The sequence below is a fragment of the Gambusia affinis genome, linkage group LG12 (assembly GCF_019740435.1).
Source record: "Gambusia affinis linkage group LG12, SWU_Gaff_1.0, whole genome shotgun sequence".
Lineage (NCBI taxonomy): Eukaryota > Metazoa > Chordata > Actinopteri > Cyprinodontiformes > Poeciliidae > Gambusia > Gambusia affinis.
This window is the reverse complement of record NC_057879.1, coordinates 13,018,973-13,038,046: the sequence shown is the minus strand read 5'-3', so window position 1 is coordinate 13,038,046 and position 19,074 is coordinate 13,018,973. Positions and strand designations below refer to the sequence as shown.

At 36.9% G+C, this 19,074-nt stretch overlaps 1 protein-coding gene across 2 annotated transcripts in view; it reads left to right on the top strand.

Moving 5' to 3' along the window:
- The window catches only part of LOC122840804 (glypican-5-like), a 93,520-nt gene extending 86,590 nt beyond the window's left edge, over positions 1–6,930 (top strand). For both annotated transcript variants that reach the window (XM_044133479.1, XM_044133480.1), the window contains one exon: positions 4,600–6,930. In XM_044133479.1, coding sequence (XP_043989414.1) covers positions 4,600–4,778 — 179 coding nt within the window. In that variant the 3' untranslated portion in view covers positions 4,779–6,930. The remainder of the gene's footprint in view (positions 1–4,599) is intronic.
- Positions 6,931–19,074: the final 12,144 nt, after the last annotated feature.

The following is a 19,074-nucleotide window of genomic DNA, read 5'->3' as shown; positions in this document are numbered from 1 at the left end:
AAAGGGTCAAACACATGGCACACCTACAGGTTTGGGACAAATCTTTGCATCTCAGATTTGTTCCTTTATTGATTACTGAACCATCACATGGCTAGATCAGTGTTAAAATATACCTACCTTTGTATGGTATTTATTTTTTGTTATTTGTGTCATATGTAAGGACAATGATAAGTTAGACAAAATCAGTATAAGACAGAGATAAGTATGATATGTTTACCTTTTAAAAATTTTTTTCAGAACTTATTTTGTACGATAGGAGATATATTTTTACTTGACACTAAGCTAAACAAAAAGTAGGAAAGATGCAAAGGAGGAGCATTACATTCTTTTAAAAGTGGATGAGTAAAGAATATTCATATGTTGCATTTTGTGAGTTGAGAGAAACTAAGCTTAAACCAGTAACCTTTCAAGACTTTCTCATCTCTAAACAAGATAATCTATCTTGAATATCATTCAAGTTTAAACAAATGAGAAATTAGTCTTATGCACCTTGTAATTTTTATGCAACATAGTTACATTATTGCCAGACTGTTGTTTTTGTTTTCTTGTTTTCTACAAAACACCAGAAACAAATACTTATACTTGGACTGACCAATGACATGATTCAGAGTTGAGCCAGTTTGTCTCATGAATACTACAGGCAGCTAAATTGAATGATTAGGAAGACATTTTGCCTTTTCATCTGGGAATATTTGTAACTGAGATAAATTATACATTGAAGAGAATATTGTGTTAAGGTCAGAAGCAGTATATTTTACCAGCATTACCAATGTTTGTAATGCTTTGTATGTAGCCAACATAGCATTACAAATATTTTAAAGAAACTGTTTAAAAATCAATGAAGATGACAATAAAAATAATAAATTTTCTTATTTAAAATGTTCTCAAATGATGATCAATACTTTTTTCTTTCTTTTGTTCCATCCTGTTCTTGTATTTACCTTACCTCTTGGCCAGAGCTACTCTATTGTTATAGTCAGACTTGCTACAGGCAGCTGTGTTTTCTCCCTGCCCAGTGGAAAATTGTTTCTCTAAACACACAAGCTAACTCATCTGGGGAAGCTTTAGTGACAAAGGACACTATGAACCAATTCTCACACACTTTGCCAACACAGAGGTCAACAAGGTCCTGAAGCTGTATGTTTTTATCAGAGCTGATATTGAAGAGTGAGTTGTAAAGTTACACAATTGTCATTTTAAGTTTACTTTAGGTCTAAATAGCAATATAAAGCTAGCATTATATTGTCCAATCTAATTATTAGTTCTGACCTTCTTTTATTAGTTTTTATTGTTATTCATTGCGTAACACTTTTATTGCTTAAATTACATTTGTCTTTTAGTAATTGACAATCTAACGGAAGACGCATGTCCTTGTGCCCCTGCATAGCTGTGATCTGACGTAAAGTGATTAATTCCATCTGTCTTGATATAAATGATGAAGGATATCCATCCTTCTTCTACTTAAAAGGCCAACTGCTTTCCTCTCTGCTCCCTCCCACACGTTGTTTTTCTGTCTTCCTCGATCTTTTCTGCTTCCCCCCCTTCATATTTGGCGGATTTACACATGAGCCAGCTTATAAAGAATGGCTTATCTGCTAACATTGTTTGATTATGACAACAAAACCACATTACGTTTTCATCTTGGATTGCTTTGTGTTCTAAGCTGCTTCAGTCCAGTTTGTTCTTTCAGGTTTTTACCATGTTCAACAACTGCTCATTGCTATCGAAAATTGCGACACAGTATTTCAATACAGGTGTTTTTTATTTCTAAAATGTGACCAGAGTTAGTAAGAAACTCAGTGAAGCTAAAATCTTACACATGGTTTTGCAAGGTTGTTCAAACTGAGAATTTATTGGTTTTGAAAGTCCAAGCAATTAAGACGAATTTTACTGAATGAGCGCTGAATTCAGTAAAATGTTATATTTAAATAGTGCTAAATCACAATGAATGATCGTATGGAACTTTGCAAGAGAATTGGGTCCAGCTCATATTTAGGAATAAATAACCAAATTATTACAGATAAGTAAAATCCTATAGAACATTGTTTCCCAACCCTGGTTGTCAAAGCATTCAGCTCTGCATGTTTTAGGTGTTTTCCTTTTTCAGCGCACCTGATTTCAAATGATTGCTGATTAAGTCTTTTGCTGAATTGCATTCTTCTGGATCAGATGTGTTAAAGCATGGAAGAAAAACTAAAAACTTGTCATCAACATTTTCACAAGTTCATCTCCAGAAAGTTCACATGGACATATTTATACATCTTCAGAACTTTGGTTACTGTATATAGCTCCTAAAGCACAACTGTCAATTGTTTCTGTTTCTAAGGATTAGGTACTTCACACGGGGTGGACTGATGAAGACATCATTTAAAGTGCCAGGAGCCTACAATATGACACTATTTGGCAATTCTCTCAAACTGTGTTGTAACTTGCATTTGAAATAATCTGTTTCATTAGTCTTTCATTCACCTGGCCTGTGGAGATGCTAGATGACTTGTTCCATTAAAACTCAGTTTTCTGACATCTCTGCCATGAGATACACCCCACTGCCATTACGCAATAACAGCAATTTGACTTGGGATAAATGATGTCTTTGTCTATTGTCTACCAGAACAACAAAAATCACTGGCACAAGAAAGACTCCACTCTCCAAAGCCCTGCCATGCCCTGTTCACAGAGGGATCCACAGAAACCCAGGAGCATGGTTGGGAATGAGTTGTTTCTGCTCAGCCCAACAAAAGAATGTAAATTCAAAGATACTTGAGGGAAAGAAAAAATAAATCATTGGACACTCAAGAAAAGGAATGTGTTTTCTCTTTTTCTTTAAAAATAAGAGATTCAGATTCCTTGTTCTGCAAAAGAATTCTTTGTATTTCATGAACATATTGGATTACCCTTATCCTACTTTGGAGCAGTGTAAAAGCCATGTCTTGGTCGAAAGACTGCAATTTAAATATCTGCTCAATGTGCCTGTTTTAGAACAAATGACAAAAATCTCTTCAAATGTACATTTCATGTTCCATGTCTTTCCATTTTTAGCCACATCTGCAACCAATTTGTTAATGCATCTCTTGTTATGTTGATTCTGATCTTTTTTTACACTTACACAAGGCTTACGGGAGCACCTCACACTGAGACATTAAAAAAGATCCCTCTCATCTTTCTATCTATGGGTGTGTGTGATCCTACTGTGCTGAGACTGTTACACTGCCTCCAGTGCACTTGTGTTTCCTAGCAGCGTTGGGCTGGGTCAAGCTGGAATTTATACTCAGGACTGGTGAGAGGGATGGGCAATGAATAGGAGGAATCCATTTCCAAGTTGTCATCAGCTAGACGGGAAAGAGGAATAAAGACAGATGACACTGACATATGAGGATGAAAGTGTAGCAGAGCTGAGATTTCTCTGATGTCAGCAGGAAAGTTTTGTGTCTGAGTTTATATGAATATATATAGTCCATGAAGGTAAAAAGACATCAAGGCATTTTCTCTGTACTTGGAAGTGAGATACTGTAAGACATTTATACTCACTTACTGTCTTACAAGCAGTAGATAATTCTGTTGGAGTCTTCATTTAGCAGAAACCTAAATTAGATGGACCTGACAGCTAAGGCCAACAGCTTTGAGTCTATGACTGAACGATTCCCATTTCATCTTGAATCGATTCCAATCTCATAGACATTATGCAAGTCATATGAATACTATTTTGTCAGCCTTCAAACTGCCATCTACATTACGCCATTTTGTACACAAAAAGCGGACAAACACAAACGTGGTAAGAAGAGGACATGCAAAACATTTTCTGTTCTGTTAAGCCTCCCGTCACAGTTGGACAGAGGGGAAGTGGGAGGTTGCTCTGTCTGACTGTTAGTTTCCAAAACCAGACCAAACCACACACAGAAAAAGCACACACAGGGTCAGTGTGACCCTGCTGGACCATGCACACAGTAAAAAAACACCTGGGGTATAAATGACTCCATCTCTTAAGACCGCGGGAGGGTTAAATATCTAAGAGGCTGTAAGGCTGTGTAAAAATCTGTAAAATAGCATTCACTGACACCACAATAATATTTTTCTTTTTGTTGTACTGCATTACATGAGGACTTAATTTGATTTAGATTTATTATTCAAACAAGTTTTTAAAAACAAGAAAACAAGCCATCAGTAGGACAGAGAAAACATGCGCATACATAACCAAGACCAAAATAATTTGTTTACCAGTTCTTTTCTGTTGGAAAAGGAGTGGGAAGAAGTGAGCATGTATTTAATCCTAGCCTCTATCTCAATTAATCAGTTGTTCTACTCTCTGTCCATGTTTCACATGTGAGAATCATTTATTGTACTCATAGAGATTATATAATGCAAATGTGCCCTGAAGTTCAAAGTTCACGTAATGACATTAACTTAAACTGTGTTTGAGGTTGGAGTTGTGTTAAGATGGCAGAAGCCCACTTTGGTCAGCATTCACCTTAACTAATCTGAATTCATAACAAAGAATGCTCATTCACTTTTCTTTTTCAAAGATTCAGAATTATCTCTTTACATTGTTGAAGTCTAATATCTAGTCCTTTTCTCTCCTTCTTTTTTTGGTGTCACATACAGATGATATCAATGGGCAGATATCCGATGGAGGACAGACTGGAGGTGACAACACTCAAGAAAGCCCCCCCAAGCCCCCTGCTGTGAAGGTGGTCGGCGGGTCACCACCTACAAGCTGGCAGCAACCGTGGTGCCTTGCTCTGCTTTTTGTTGGACTTTGTTTGAAGTGGTTGCTGATCTGATGACAGGAATATCTAAAAAAAAAAAAAAAAAAAAAAATCCCTCCTCATCCTTGCCCCTTCAGGAACTTACATGACATTCATATCATAAACATATCACCAATATGTTCCTTACTCCCGCCATCATCCTGCACAGATAGACGTCACTAAGGGTGACACAGAAATGAAGAGTGGGTCAGTGTGTGGAAAACAGTGTGGGAGCCTGTAAATAGGTAATGAGTGGGCAAATGCAGGGTCTTGTCCCACAGGATCTTTATTGTGAACGATTATAAAGATTGACCTTGCGGTTTCCACTATACTGTTTGGTTATAGATGTTATTATAAAGGAAGGCTGCAGCTCTTGCTTCACTTGCACAGACCTAACCTTTGTTATTCAGAATGGGGTTGAATCATTCTTAAGAATGTTTACAACTGTAAACACTTAGCTACAAACATAAATCAAGTAACATGTAGCAGATGTCTTCTTTTTCTACCGCTGATTTTACTTATCATCTAAGCTATGAACCTTTTTACAGCACTGCACTAATGCCATCCTGGTGGAAGAATTTTGTTCTTTTATAAATGTAACTCATTTCTTCTTAGGAATTAAGGAATGCATGGAAAAATCGGTAGATCCATCCCAGGTGTCTGGCCCAAAATGGCAGATTTGACATGCTCTAATGACTGTGTACCTTGCAGGGATTAGAATGTAATGAGTTCACAGGTACATCACAAGCTCCTTTGCACGGCTGAACATATTGTGCAGACAAACTAGGTGTGAATACTGTAGCAAGCAATTGTATATAGGTACAGAGGTTTGAGTTAATGTTTGACATGAGCTGAATGGAATGTTAATTTGTTTTCTTTCATGAATGGGCTATGCTTGTCAGCTCTACAAAAGTCCAAATTGTTTCAATGTCAAAAATAAAAAGGGAAAATATCCATAATTTACCACATGAAGTAATTAAAGAATGGGGAGTTTTGAAATTTCCAAAACAGGTTACATAATGTTGGCTCTACTAATATTTATTGTGCATCCTGGTTTGTGTGTTTGCTTGATGAATTGCACATTATTGCACGTATAAAATGCAAAAATTTCAAGACTGTCATGTCCCTTTCTGGCAGAGCTTCAGTTTCAAATGCTGTGACTTTTTTATTTTACCTTTCTCCTTTAAAATGTCCATTGCTGAAATTATATTTCCTTTTTCTGCTGTCCTGCAAGCAGATACTGTGGAATCAGAAAACAATGCAGTATCTCTACATTTTACATGACCCCCTCCTCCACAATTTTCCCACAAACAATTGAAAATGTGTTTTGATCATACTGTGTTGGCACACTGCAAAGCGGGGGAAAAAACACAAATTGTGTCCAAATTTGAATTCCTTTTAATGCCAGTTTTCTTTTTATACAGACAAAATTGATGCATTGACTGGCACTGACACAGAGTAATAAGGTTTAAGTCAAATACTTACCTGCAATGTATAAGTGCATATATTAATAATTTTAAATTAGATATAATTTTACCTAATTATTTAATTTCACTTTGGGATCAATGAAATAATTTTAAGATTATGTTTCAGATAATGCCTTAAAATACATCTACAGGCGTGCCTCTGTTTCCTCAGATGTCATGAATTAACCTTTTAGAATCTTAGTACATGCAAACTTTTACATTTCAGATAATGCAAAGTTCTGTGAAAATATTCCAGCATTTAGCTAATTAAAATGATTTTGCTAATCATAACTGACCTACTCAGAGAGTGAAAAAAAATTATGTATCATTTTAAACAATGTATGTAAATGTCTAGTTCCAGCTGTAGCTATCTGAGGTGGACTAGACATGGCATCCTACCTGACAATGCAAAACTGACATGTATATTTATAACATCTCTGCATTTACATAATGAAGTCTCAAGGTCAAATTGGAACAAAGTGAAAATAATTGGGACTCTCTAAGATTTCAAAAGTTGAATGTGTAACATTTTGCGTGCTCTAACCACAATAAGTTTTATTTCAAAGCAGCAGTAAATCCATCTGTTTGTTCCTTGCTGTTTCATGCCCTCACATGTGTATAAATGTACATAGTTTTCATCCTTTGCTTTGTGTTTCCAGTTGTCATTTTTGTATCATTAAGATACAATGTAGTTGAGCTCTATTAAAAGTGCTCTGCTCTTTTGGCTAGTCTCTTCTTAAAGGTTACAACTCACAAACCACATAGATTTTTTTGCTTGTTTAGTTTTTTTTTCTAATCGTTCCTAATATTCTGTGTACGCAGAACACTCGACATAGATAAATTATAAATATAAGGGCTTGTATGCAACTGTTTAATCAACTGGTTGCCTTAGAAAGTCTCCACCAAATTATTTTGCACCTTAATATTTTATATGTGCAAACACTTTTACCACTTTAGGCTTTTTAACAATTCACATCACTGTGACCTATTCTTATCATACTCCTGTAAATTATATGCTTAAGTTTTGCAGAAACAAGATATATAAATTCATCATTTTATGCTTAAGAAGACATCCCACTGAGGCAATCATTATGTCTATGCAGCACATTTTAAGCTGCATTGAGTAGGGTGTTATATCTGACGACACAAATCAAACTTCCTGATGTCAGTGCTGAGGAAGATTAAAGGTGATGAGGGTTCACTTAGGACAAGCTATTTTATTCTGTCCTTCACCAGTTGCACGAAGGAGAAATTTTGCTAAACATACCAGGCTGTGCACCAAGATTGCGTTAGTGCAGAAGGCATTAATAGTTCTGGCACGGTCAAAGCCAGTCATGATGGCAGCAGCATTGACTGAATTGGTTGTGAATGACCTAATTGTGGCTCTGAAGTGAGGTTTGCCTGTTAGCAGTATTGCATTTCGCCAAATCCCAGTTATCCAAGCTTAGAACACATAAAGGCAAAATAACTCGACTGTGTTGCTTCAGTGCTGGTTACCTCTTCTTTAACTTGTTTAGGAGATGGGGGATACATCTGTTTCCAATATGTTATGGACTTCTGCTCAGTTAGATCAGTGACAACCAATGAGCTACAATAGGAGAACAGAAGCAATGTTAATAGTAACAATATCTATCTCTCTCTCTCTCTCTCTCTCTCTCTCTCTCTCTCTCTCTCTATCTATCTATATATATATATATATATATATATATATATATATATATAAATATATATATATATATATATATATATATATATATATATATATATCTATATATATATATATATATATATATATATATATATATAGATATATATATAGATATATATATATATCACAAGAAAAAGAGCCACAACCAAATACCTCCAACGAATAAGACAAGTCCTGAGAAGCCAGCTCAATGGCAAGAACAAGATCCGTGCAATAAACAGCTATGCCCTACCAGTAATCAGGTACCCTGCAGGAATAATTAGCTGGCCAAAGGAGGAGATACAGGCCACAGATGTTAAGACCCGGAAACTACTAACAATGCATGGAGGGTTCCACCCCAAATCCAGCACACTGAGACTCTACACGAACCGCAAAGAAGGAGGCAGAGGACTAGTGAGTGTGAGAACCACTATCCAAGACGAGACATCCAAGATCCATAGATACATCAGGGACAAAGCCTCAACAGACAATGTGCTCAGTGAATGTCTCAAACAATGGGGAACAGAACCTGAGGTGCCGGAGGAACCATCATGGGAGGACAAGCCCCTGCATGGGATGTACCACCGCAACAAATCAAGTGGATGACATCAGAAAGTCCTACCAATGGCTGGAAAAAGCTGGACTGAAGGACAGCACAGAGGCCCTCATCATGGCCGCCCAGGAACAGGCCCTAAACACCAGAGCAATTGAGGCCCAGATCTACCACACCAGACAAGACCCAAGGTGTAGGTTGTGCAAGGAGGCCCCTGAGACAGTCCAACACATAACAGCAGGGTGCAAGATACTGGCAGGGAAAGAATACATGGAACGACACAACCAAGTGGCAGGCATAGTGTACAGAAACATCTGTGCAGAATATGGACTGGAACCCCAAGATCAAAGTGGGAAACACCCCCGAAGGTAGTGGAGAATGACCGAGCTAAGATCCTGTGGGACTTCCAGATCCAGACAGACAAAATGGTGAGGGCGAACCAACCAGACATAGTCGTGGTGGATAAACAACAGAGGAAAGCCGTTGTGGTGGATGTGGCAATACCAAGTGACTGCAACATCAGGAAAAGGAGCATGAAAACTAGAGAAATACCAGGGCCTAAGGGAGGAACTGGAGAGGGCCTGGAAGGTGAAGACCACAGTGGTGCCTGTGGTCATCGGGACCCTCGGGCAGTCACCCCCAAACTGGAACAGTGGCTACAACAGATCCCAGGAACAACATCAGACATCTCAGTCCAGAAATGTGCAGTCCTAGGCACAGCCAAGATACTCATGAGAACCTCAAGCTCCCAGGCCTCTGGTAGAGGACCCGAGCTAAGAGGAAGAAGAATCACCACCCGTGGGTGAGAAGGATTTTTTTTTATATATATATATATATATATATATATATATATATATATATATATATATATATATATATATATATATATATATATATATATATATATATATATATATATATATATATATATATATAGATAGATAGATAGATAGATAGATAGATAGATAGATAGATAGATAGATAGATAGATAGATAAGTTGTCAATATCAATTTCTGAGGTTAGCTCGAACAATGTTGGGGAATATGCAGACACTGACGTTGGAGAACCAGAGTGGTCAATAAGTTTAACTGAGAGTTTGGGGGATCTGAGGTCACAGCTGCTTAGATGTCTGTCTGGGCTATTTTAACCGATGGCATACATCAGCGCTTCAGACCTTGCAGCCACATGCACACTAAAACATCTTCACATGAAGACAAGGAACGAGAGCAAGACAGTGTATGATTTGGCTCTTTTCAAAAGGATAAGGTCTAAAACTAATTCAATATTAGTTGAAGTAGTTTCATTCAATGTTAGAGATGTCACACTTTTTTTTTCCCCATTGGATGATCCTAGCTTAAGCAATGTGAAAACAAAGCAGCCCACTTTCCACCCCAGGAACTCATCTACCACCCATCACCCCATACCTCCAGATTGTCTTACCTTTTCAGCACAGGGATCACAGTGACAAGCTTGGGCTGGATGAAAGAGGCAATAGAGAGGAGATGGCACTAGAAATAGCTTGTCAAAGATAGACAATTGGGTGAAGAGAGTCCTGTGGCACCTCCTAACCACAGCTCTCCCTCTTGACTTTCAGTCATCAGATGTATCCATTTCCCACTGCAGAGCTTCATCAAATCTTACAACTTGGTAACAAAGGCAGCATATTCAGTTGTTGATCTGTCATTTTTGTCTAGTGGCTAACTAGCATTAGGTTAAGTAAATTTGTGACCCTCATTTTAATTCAAATAAACTCTGTTGAAAAAACATCAAGGTGATTTGTAGCTATGACTTGGATTAAATCTCTAAAAAACAGTTAGTCATTATCATGCATAGCCATGCACAACATGTTATCTTGAAAATTTTTATGTTTTTTTTTTTCTTTTAATGTTATGTCTACTTGTAATTCAAACTCTTAAAGGGCAAAATAATGTTTTTTTTTTCCCCATTAATCTGATCCTGTGAAGGTCAGACAGTCTGCACCATGCAAACATGTATGTCAGTAAATGGAAAAGGCTCCTTATTGTAGAGTAATCTTGTCCTTTGCTGATTACTGCCTCCAGAAAGTCATTCTAGAAGGACTACATCAAATATGAGCAGTTATTCAGTTTTGCAATACTTGAATATCCTACAGGATCCCCGACTTATTCTTCCTCTTATGAAAGAAAAATAGAAACTGACTTTAACTATCATAGCACATGCCAGAGGACTGAGCAGTTGGCTCAGACCATTTTCAATCACTTGCTGAGAAAGATTCACATTTTAAGGGACTATCTTTACTATTTACAGAGAAAAGAAGACAGAAAGGGCAGGGCAAACATGTCTCATATTCAAAAAAGGAAGGACTGTTTTGAGAAAAAGGTTGAAAGTTTGGGAGCTCCAAATATCAAGGTGACTTAAAAATATTTGGGTGAGTGGAGTAAGCTGGCATTTTAGATACATTTAATTTTCAAAAACTCTACATAGTTTGTGGGTTTTTCTGCCTGTGAACATAAAGGACACAAAAACCTTCCACAGTCCACAATCCAATAGTGGCTCAAGTAATCAGGCAATGATCATTCAGAGAGAATTAGATATTGGAAAACTCATCCAATAGGGCAAGCAAATCTCGGAGGTCTGTGTTTGAGGCATGAGTCATGATCCAGTTATCAGAAAGCTTGCAGAAGTCAAACATGGGCTTGGCAAAACAGGAAAAAAAAAAAAAAAAAAAAAAAAAAACACAGGGCCCTGAATTAGGTCAGAAACATGGAGACCAAGCAGGGGCAAGGAAAAAAAGCATGGATTTCTGACTCACTCATGCAGTCAATAATCTGGCAATGAGGCAGAAGCTGTGAAGAGCTTAAGTGCTACAGCAACCAGGTGAAGCGGGTAGGTCATCAGAACAAGGCACAAGTGGGTTCAATAAACTGACACACAAAGGCAGAAACATAAAATCAAGAAGCATGGCATGAAAATGTGAATCATTAGGTGCATCCCATCTGATGGGATGGGATGCAGGTTTTAGTAGTGTTGCATTGCTGCAAAAAGACTTGGGTTCAAATTTCAAAAGAGTGTCAGGTTGATTGGCCACGCCAAATTGCCTGACGTTTGAAGCTGTGCAGACATAGTTGTCTATCCTATCTGTTTTAGGATTGTCCTCTGATTCACCGTGGCAACATATCCAGGTCATGAACAGTTTTACGTGGTCACAAACAGACACAATTCATACTAAGCAAAAACAGAAAACTGCTCTCGCATAGTTCTTACATCTTGCTCTTGACAAATACTCTGGATGGATTTTTTTTTTTTTTCCAATGGAATGTATGACAAATAGGACATCCTCCCCGATCGGGAGAAGGCACTTTTCTGGCTCATTTATTTATGCATTCACTTATAGAGCTGTAATTTTTTTATTTTATTTATTGAGATGATAAAAGAACAAACCTTGAACACATTGATCAACAGGTTTTGCATGTAATTCAACACATTCTCCGTCTCTCTTGGTTTTCTTATCCAGGGTGTCGAACACACAGAGATACACACAAACACGCACACACAAATGATACACATGCACAATAAAATATAAGCAGTAATGTTAGATAGTTGGTAAGATAACTAGTGTTAGGTAACTTCGAAGACTGCTAATATGTTGATTTGTGACAATAACACTGTCACAGTACTCATGACTGACACGCGCACACACATTTGTGAGATAAAAAATATAGATAATACTTATATGTAAGAGTTCTTGCGGTGTAAAATATTATTATTCAGGGGTAACACATTGGACTCAGCATGTATGTTTCACAAAAAAAAAAAAAAAAATGTTCCTGACAGTCACAGTTGGTAAGAAACAAAAATTCCCATTAAATTCCATAGGGAATGAATGCGGATCAATTTTGACCCACTCACAGAAGAAAGGGGTAGTGACATAATATATGATATTTCTTAAAATGTATAAAAGGTAAATTAAAAATTTGAATTGCACAATATCAATAACAGATTTTTTGAGGGATGCCTGGAATATGAAGAGATGAAAACTTTTCATTACAAAGATATTGCAAAAAAGATTACTTCACTTATGCATCAGAGGGTTAAAAGGAAATAAAGTCTAATACAAGCACTAAAACGATGTACAGTTACATGAGTAAGATTTGTATAAAAATATTTTTTATACACACTGTCCATCCTCAGCCATGAGCATGTCCACAAGAGACACAAAGTTACTGACGGCCCTGTGGACAAAACAAAAGACTAGATTGAGTGTGTCATTGGAATGTATTGTGCTTTAATAAGGCCCAGCAGTGGGCCTGAACATTACTCAATGGGGAAGTCAGGCTGTTAAGAAAACAGATTAACTGTCTCCACATGACAAAGGCCAGCTAAAGAAAAATGTGGCCCTTCTAGCATGAGCCCCCATTCCAATTAGACCAGTGGGGTCGCTGTGGGTGTTACTGTAATTTGAGGTGTGATTAAGGAGGCTGAGAATTGAGTCATAGGCATGCGTGTGATTGTTTGTAGGTCTTTTTGCATGGATGTCACATATGTTCAAGGGTGGCCTGCATGTAGAGCAGAATTCTCTTTCAGGTTTGCTCTTTTTCTCATGCCACAGCCTGCTTTTTTTTCTCATGTCCTGGAGACGGATGAGCACTGCTGTGAATGTTCCACGGGTCCTATGGGTGCCATTCCTCCTTCTCAACTCCCTATTTCTTTCTGTCTATCTACAGCAGTTTAAACCTAAATATTATTTGCTAATTATTTTTGCTTTGAATAGTTGTATCAATCCTCATGGCTTCTGAACAATGTGTTATAGCAGTTCCCATTTTAGTGCTGGAGCATAAACCTTAAGTCAATCTTTTAATTGAATTGCTGGACTTGTTGGACATAGAGTTTGTATATGACTCAAGATAAATGAGTGTCATCGATTGGCTTGGATAACAGATTCAGTAGTGCAAGTCATCAACAAATTCTGCAGACTATGAATGAGTGGAAATCAATTATTTGGGCCGTTAAGGACTTCATCCTCATTTTTATGGTATAACCTCCACTTTTCATGCCTGAATGATTTTGGACACCAGTGATGACAACAACTTTTCTTGCTGATTTGAATGTTCCTTAAATTCTCTTTAACTTTCATTTTTGAGTGAGTGAGTAGAAGTTAGACCTTCTATACTTATACCTACCTATAATATAAAAAAACCTTTATAAAATGGTAGCATTTTATTCCATATGATTAAATTTGAACTATTGTGTCTCTTGTATCTCTTTTCCTAAGTTAAAAGCATTATCAATTATAAGCGTCTTCCCCTTTGGGATCATTAAAATGTATTCTCTTCTAGCCTACTCCATTCTTTCTGTAAGAAGTCACTTTTCTAAAATCAAAGAAACATGTACCACAATGAAAATTCCTTCCGCTTCTTTTGCTAGAAATTGGGTCCTAAAAAGAAAGCTTTTCTAAAAACTGTCAGTAATAGGACCACTGATGGAGACAAAGTTCCTGTAAATGTAATTCAGTCATGTCATGTCACTCTGCCTGTGTGAATCACAAGCCAAGCAAAGGGGGTTTTCCATCAGCCTCATCACACAGCTTTTTTTCATTATTAACACAGCATTACAGCTTCTTTTGAAATCCATCCATACTCAGGCTGTTCACAACTGACAGATTTATAGATGAAATTTGTTTTATAGTTCACTTTATGACACCATAACAAGGAAGCGCTGAATGAACAATCCATCTAAATGGCAATTTCCAATTAGAAGCGAATGAAAACGCTCAGAAAGCATCAGTACACTTCCTCTGCTGCATTTCAACATCTGGTTTTTGAAAAAAAGAAAAGTCAGTTTGTCAAAGTCAGTTTACTAAGGTGGGAAGAATTAGCACTGACTCGGTTATTTTGTGTCCAGTGATCAGATGCAGTCGGCACTGATGCGTTCTACTTTTTCCTGACATCTCTCTCATTAAACTCAAATTGTGAAGACGAGAGTGCTAGTCATGTGATAAAGCACCCTGTGTGCAGAGGAGGACTGAGGAATGCTGAAGGAATGTGTAGATAATCTTAAGTGTTAGTGGGAAAATAATGTCGGACTCCTCATAGGGGGCTGAGAACTGCACAGAGTTTCTGCCTCCCACTGTTCCCGAGGCCAGCGGGGAGGGAGGTGTTGCCAGCCTGAACAAAGATATGTCACAGAACTAAAAAGAAGCTAAGAGGAGTTTAAGTTAGTTGACCCCAGATCAGATTTGCATGAATTACATTTTACAGAAGGTGTGGGTTCAGTTTCAGAATTTCAGATTCAGATTTCTGATGGATGGATGGATGTTCATACAGTATGTAAATATTGGACATAAAATATGCCAATTGAAATTAAGTAGGTTCTTTCTCTATGTAAGTGACAAAGTTTACAGTTAACTGAAAAAAAAATATATTTTTTTTATTTTATTTTATTTTATTTGTTTTCTTTCTCTTAAACTTTCTTCTTTTTCATTTTCCCCAGGTCATCCCTCATTATGTTATCTTCCTTCCTATCATGCCACCTCTTCCCAGCAAACCCTTAATGTTTTCCTCTATTATGGTATCTTTTTTCTAAAATAATACATGTCTTCCCTCTGCAAGTACTAGCAAGCCTTTTTTTTTTCCTTCTAATCATTTGTGTTTGGCAGCTGAGAGTGTCTTTTCTTGAAAGAGGAAAATTTCCAGTGTAACACAACAACAAAGAAAAATGGAAGAGGAGCTGATGTCAAAAACTAAAATTTTTGCATAATAGCGTCAAAAATAAACATGAAGGTATGATGATTAATTCCTGTGAAGAGGACGTCAGAGAGTTTTCTACACTATGGAAAAAATATAAATGTAATGGACTGAATAACGGAGACAATGAACACAAAAACGCAAAAGATAGATCTGGTGAGTAATGTGTGGCACTTAAGCATTCCCGTGAATGTGCTGAACCCTGGCTAATGGCTGACATTAAAACCCAGAGCGGATGAAGAATCGATGGTATCTGCAAGAACATGGGATGAGACTGGCTTTAGGGAGAGGACACGATGATCTCCTTCTAAAGGCCGATTACATCTGTTGAAACAACACACTAATATTTACAGAGAAACTCTGAGGCTCAGCAGTGTAGCTTGTAGATTAGCCAGTTCTGCAGCATGCTCACTATATCACTTTTATTTTGGGGGGAAAATGAGTTTGTGCCTGAATATGTGTGTCTTCTATCAAATTGGACTGCACCAGACTCACTTTGACATCCACATAAAACTCTTTTCATGAGTTTGATGAGAGCAGTCTGTGCTTGTCTACTGCAATGTTCCATATAAAAACAATTTAAGCATATTTCAATTGGAACCACTTTTGTCTTTGCATATATTTTGACCTTTAACAAAAATATGGGACTGTATCAATACCTAATATGCAGTATCTTGTAAAACATTTTGTATATATGCAGACCAATTCAATAAAATAGAATATTGTTTAAAAGTCAATTTAACTCAATAGGCTCATTCGTAAAACGAAGCACATTATATCCACACAAACAGGTGTTATCAATCCTGCATCTCTGTTAACTATGATGAAGTTGAACTTACAGATAATGAAAGTTATCTGTAGGTTAACGTACAGATAACTGATATGATATGCTGGTTTTAACCAGCATATCAGTGCAGATTAAAACATTACATCACATTAAAAATCAAACAGAAATGTGGGCTGTATAAAAACATGTTTAACATGTGGTTAAAGGTTCATTTCAAAAGACCCTTTTAATCTAATAAACACAAAGTAAAGTAAAGTAGAATAGAATAGAATAGAATAGAATAGAATAGAATAGAATAGAATAGAATAGAATAGAATAGAATAGAATAGAATAGAATAGAATAGATGCAGCTTTTATTGTCCCTCAAACATGGAAAATCAGGTGTAATACCAGCAACACACATAAAGGTTCAAACAAAAAAGTTCTTAAATTATTAAAAGTAACATATGAAAACAAGAGTAACAATAATCATAGTAATATACTGTGCAAGACTTTAACAAAAAGTACTGTGCAGTTATTAGAAATAGACATGTCAGATTCACGTTCCAAAGGATGTGCAACTGAGTTGGATCACTTTTTCAAAACTGTACACAATATGAATGAGCATTGACCATTACAAAATAAAAAATAATATATACAGACTATTTACAATAAAGCATATCAGTGCAGAAAAACAAATGTGCAATAACAACAGACATTTTATTTCAAAATAAGTACAGTACAGACCAAAATAAGTACTGAACTGTAAATGGTAGGTGATTCCACCAACATGGATATAAATACTTTGTTTTTGTTGGGAGCAGTGATGGTTGCAAAGTCTAAAAGCTGCTGAAAAGGATCTGCAGTGACACTCATTTGTGCATTTCGAATGCAGCAGTTTGTCACTGAAGGAGTTGTCCAGTTCAGTAGCGGCTTGAACTGGAACAAAGGGTGGAAGATATTGTCCATCAGAGAAGTTATGTTAGCCACGAAGAAGGAGAACCTGCACCTTTAGAAACTCATAGTGGATTTAGCCCTGTTTATAACTTCAGCCATATTTCCATCAATTTTGTCCCTGATAAATAATAGCATCACCAGAGCAGGATGATACCACCATAAATTTTCACAGTAGGTAAAGTGTATTTATGACCTGTGTTATTTCTGCAAGGACCTAAAGGTTCAGTTTTTCAGCACCTTTTTACAGATGATTTTTTCGTGTCCGCTACATGGCTTGTGGCACTCTGCAAAAAGGCCCCAGTATTTATTTATTTATTTATTTATTTATTTATTTATTTATTTATTTATTTATTTATTTATTTATTTATTTTAACAGTGGCTGTTTTGGGCTACATTTCCATAAAGATTATGTTTGTTTATTCAGGTGACTTGGTTCCACTGTTTTTTTTGTTTAAGGGTATCAGAGTAAAGGGGGATGAATACAAGTGCAATCCACACTTGTTGGTAATAACATTTTGAAAACTCTGCTTTTCTTGCCATCTTTTGAGTTGTATAGCTAAGGGAGACAGTGGCTCAGAAGGCAGGGATAATATCTTTTCTTAATCACATTTTCCTCTGAACATGTTCACTGCGAACTTTCTATGCAATAGGAACTGAGCATGCATGTAATTTTCACTGGAAACCTCACCATGCCCTAAAAATGCTTACCACATAATTATTGCACATGCACAATAAACTGACTGTTGCTTATTTATGGCCTCTCACCCAGCACTCCTCTCTGTCTTTGCTACCATTCTGCTGGTCTGCCTGACTTCCCCCTGCATCCTGCTCCTCATTAGGAAGCCTTTCATGGTCACAGGCAATAAAACTTCAATGAGAAGCAGTCGGAAGAAAACATGGCTGTTCTGTGGCTTTATTGAGCATTAATTATATAATCTCCATACCAGACAGTAGAGGGCCAATCAGTCCTTCAACAGCAGAGCCGACCTATGACCACATGTGGAACACAGTCAGACACATAAACTCAGGTTTCACAAACCAAATGCTGTTGAGAAAAACATAAAGGTGCACATGTGTCATGCATACACAGATCTATCTGCAATAAAGGGTGATGTCTTATCACACACATGGGTTGAGTCCACTTATTCTGGTAGCCACTCGCCACGTGTTCTTAATACAGTTCAATTTCTCTCATAGCAGGAAGAAAAGCAAGGCAAGCTAGCTTTTCTTTTTTTTTTTTTTTGGTTAATTCTTTGTCACAGTTACATATTTCAATATTGGAAAGCTGCTGTGAGGGTGTATTGCCAGCTTTGCCCCCCGCTCCTCTATTACACACACAAAAACATGCACATTCACAAACAGAGGCCATAAATGATGAAGACACTTGACATTCCCAAATGAATGTGTAATTCATTCATTCATTTCAGAGCTGTAATAATAGGAAGCAAGAGTGGCCATTTGTCAGCTACTGATATGTGAGTTACTCTCCTTGTTGTTTGGAGCAAGCAGTCAAGAGGAAAAGGCTAATTATAGTGTAGCATTTTTAAGTGTATTTGTAAACAATATCTGACTCTGGAAATGGAAATGGAAGAATTTGAGGACAGGAAATGGCTCGGTTTACCAAAAGGATTTCTTCTTGACTGTCATTCTTTTCTCTTTTCGTGACTGTCCTTCATTCCAAACTCAGTGGTTTGCCCACCCAGTACCAAACTAGTGGGATTTTACTTACTTAAAAAAAGCAATCTTTACTCTTTTTTTGCAAAAAGGTGATGCCATTCAAAACAGACTAATCAAATTTCACACTCCCAGTGAGTGGAATAACAGTATAACATTTTAAACTGAGGGAAAGGTATGTGTGCTGCTATCATAAACCTATGTCATAAGTTCACAGAGTCACACTAGATTTACTTGCACAAATAAACTGAAGTTAATGCTCCTATTAACAGTGTTATAACTGCAAACTGTGTGTGAAATTCCTGTGAGTATGATGAAGCTACTCACCAAAACCAGCTGGGTCAAAATACACAATTTGAGTTATTTTACAAACTGGGTTATGGGTTTGAACACATGTCAGGTGCAAGAAAATAACTCAGTATGGATTACTAAATAATCACTGATTGAAATAATAATATTTCTATTGAAAATAATAAATTGTAAAAGGATTTAGAGACTGGGTGCAC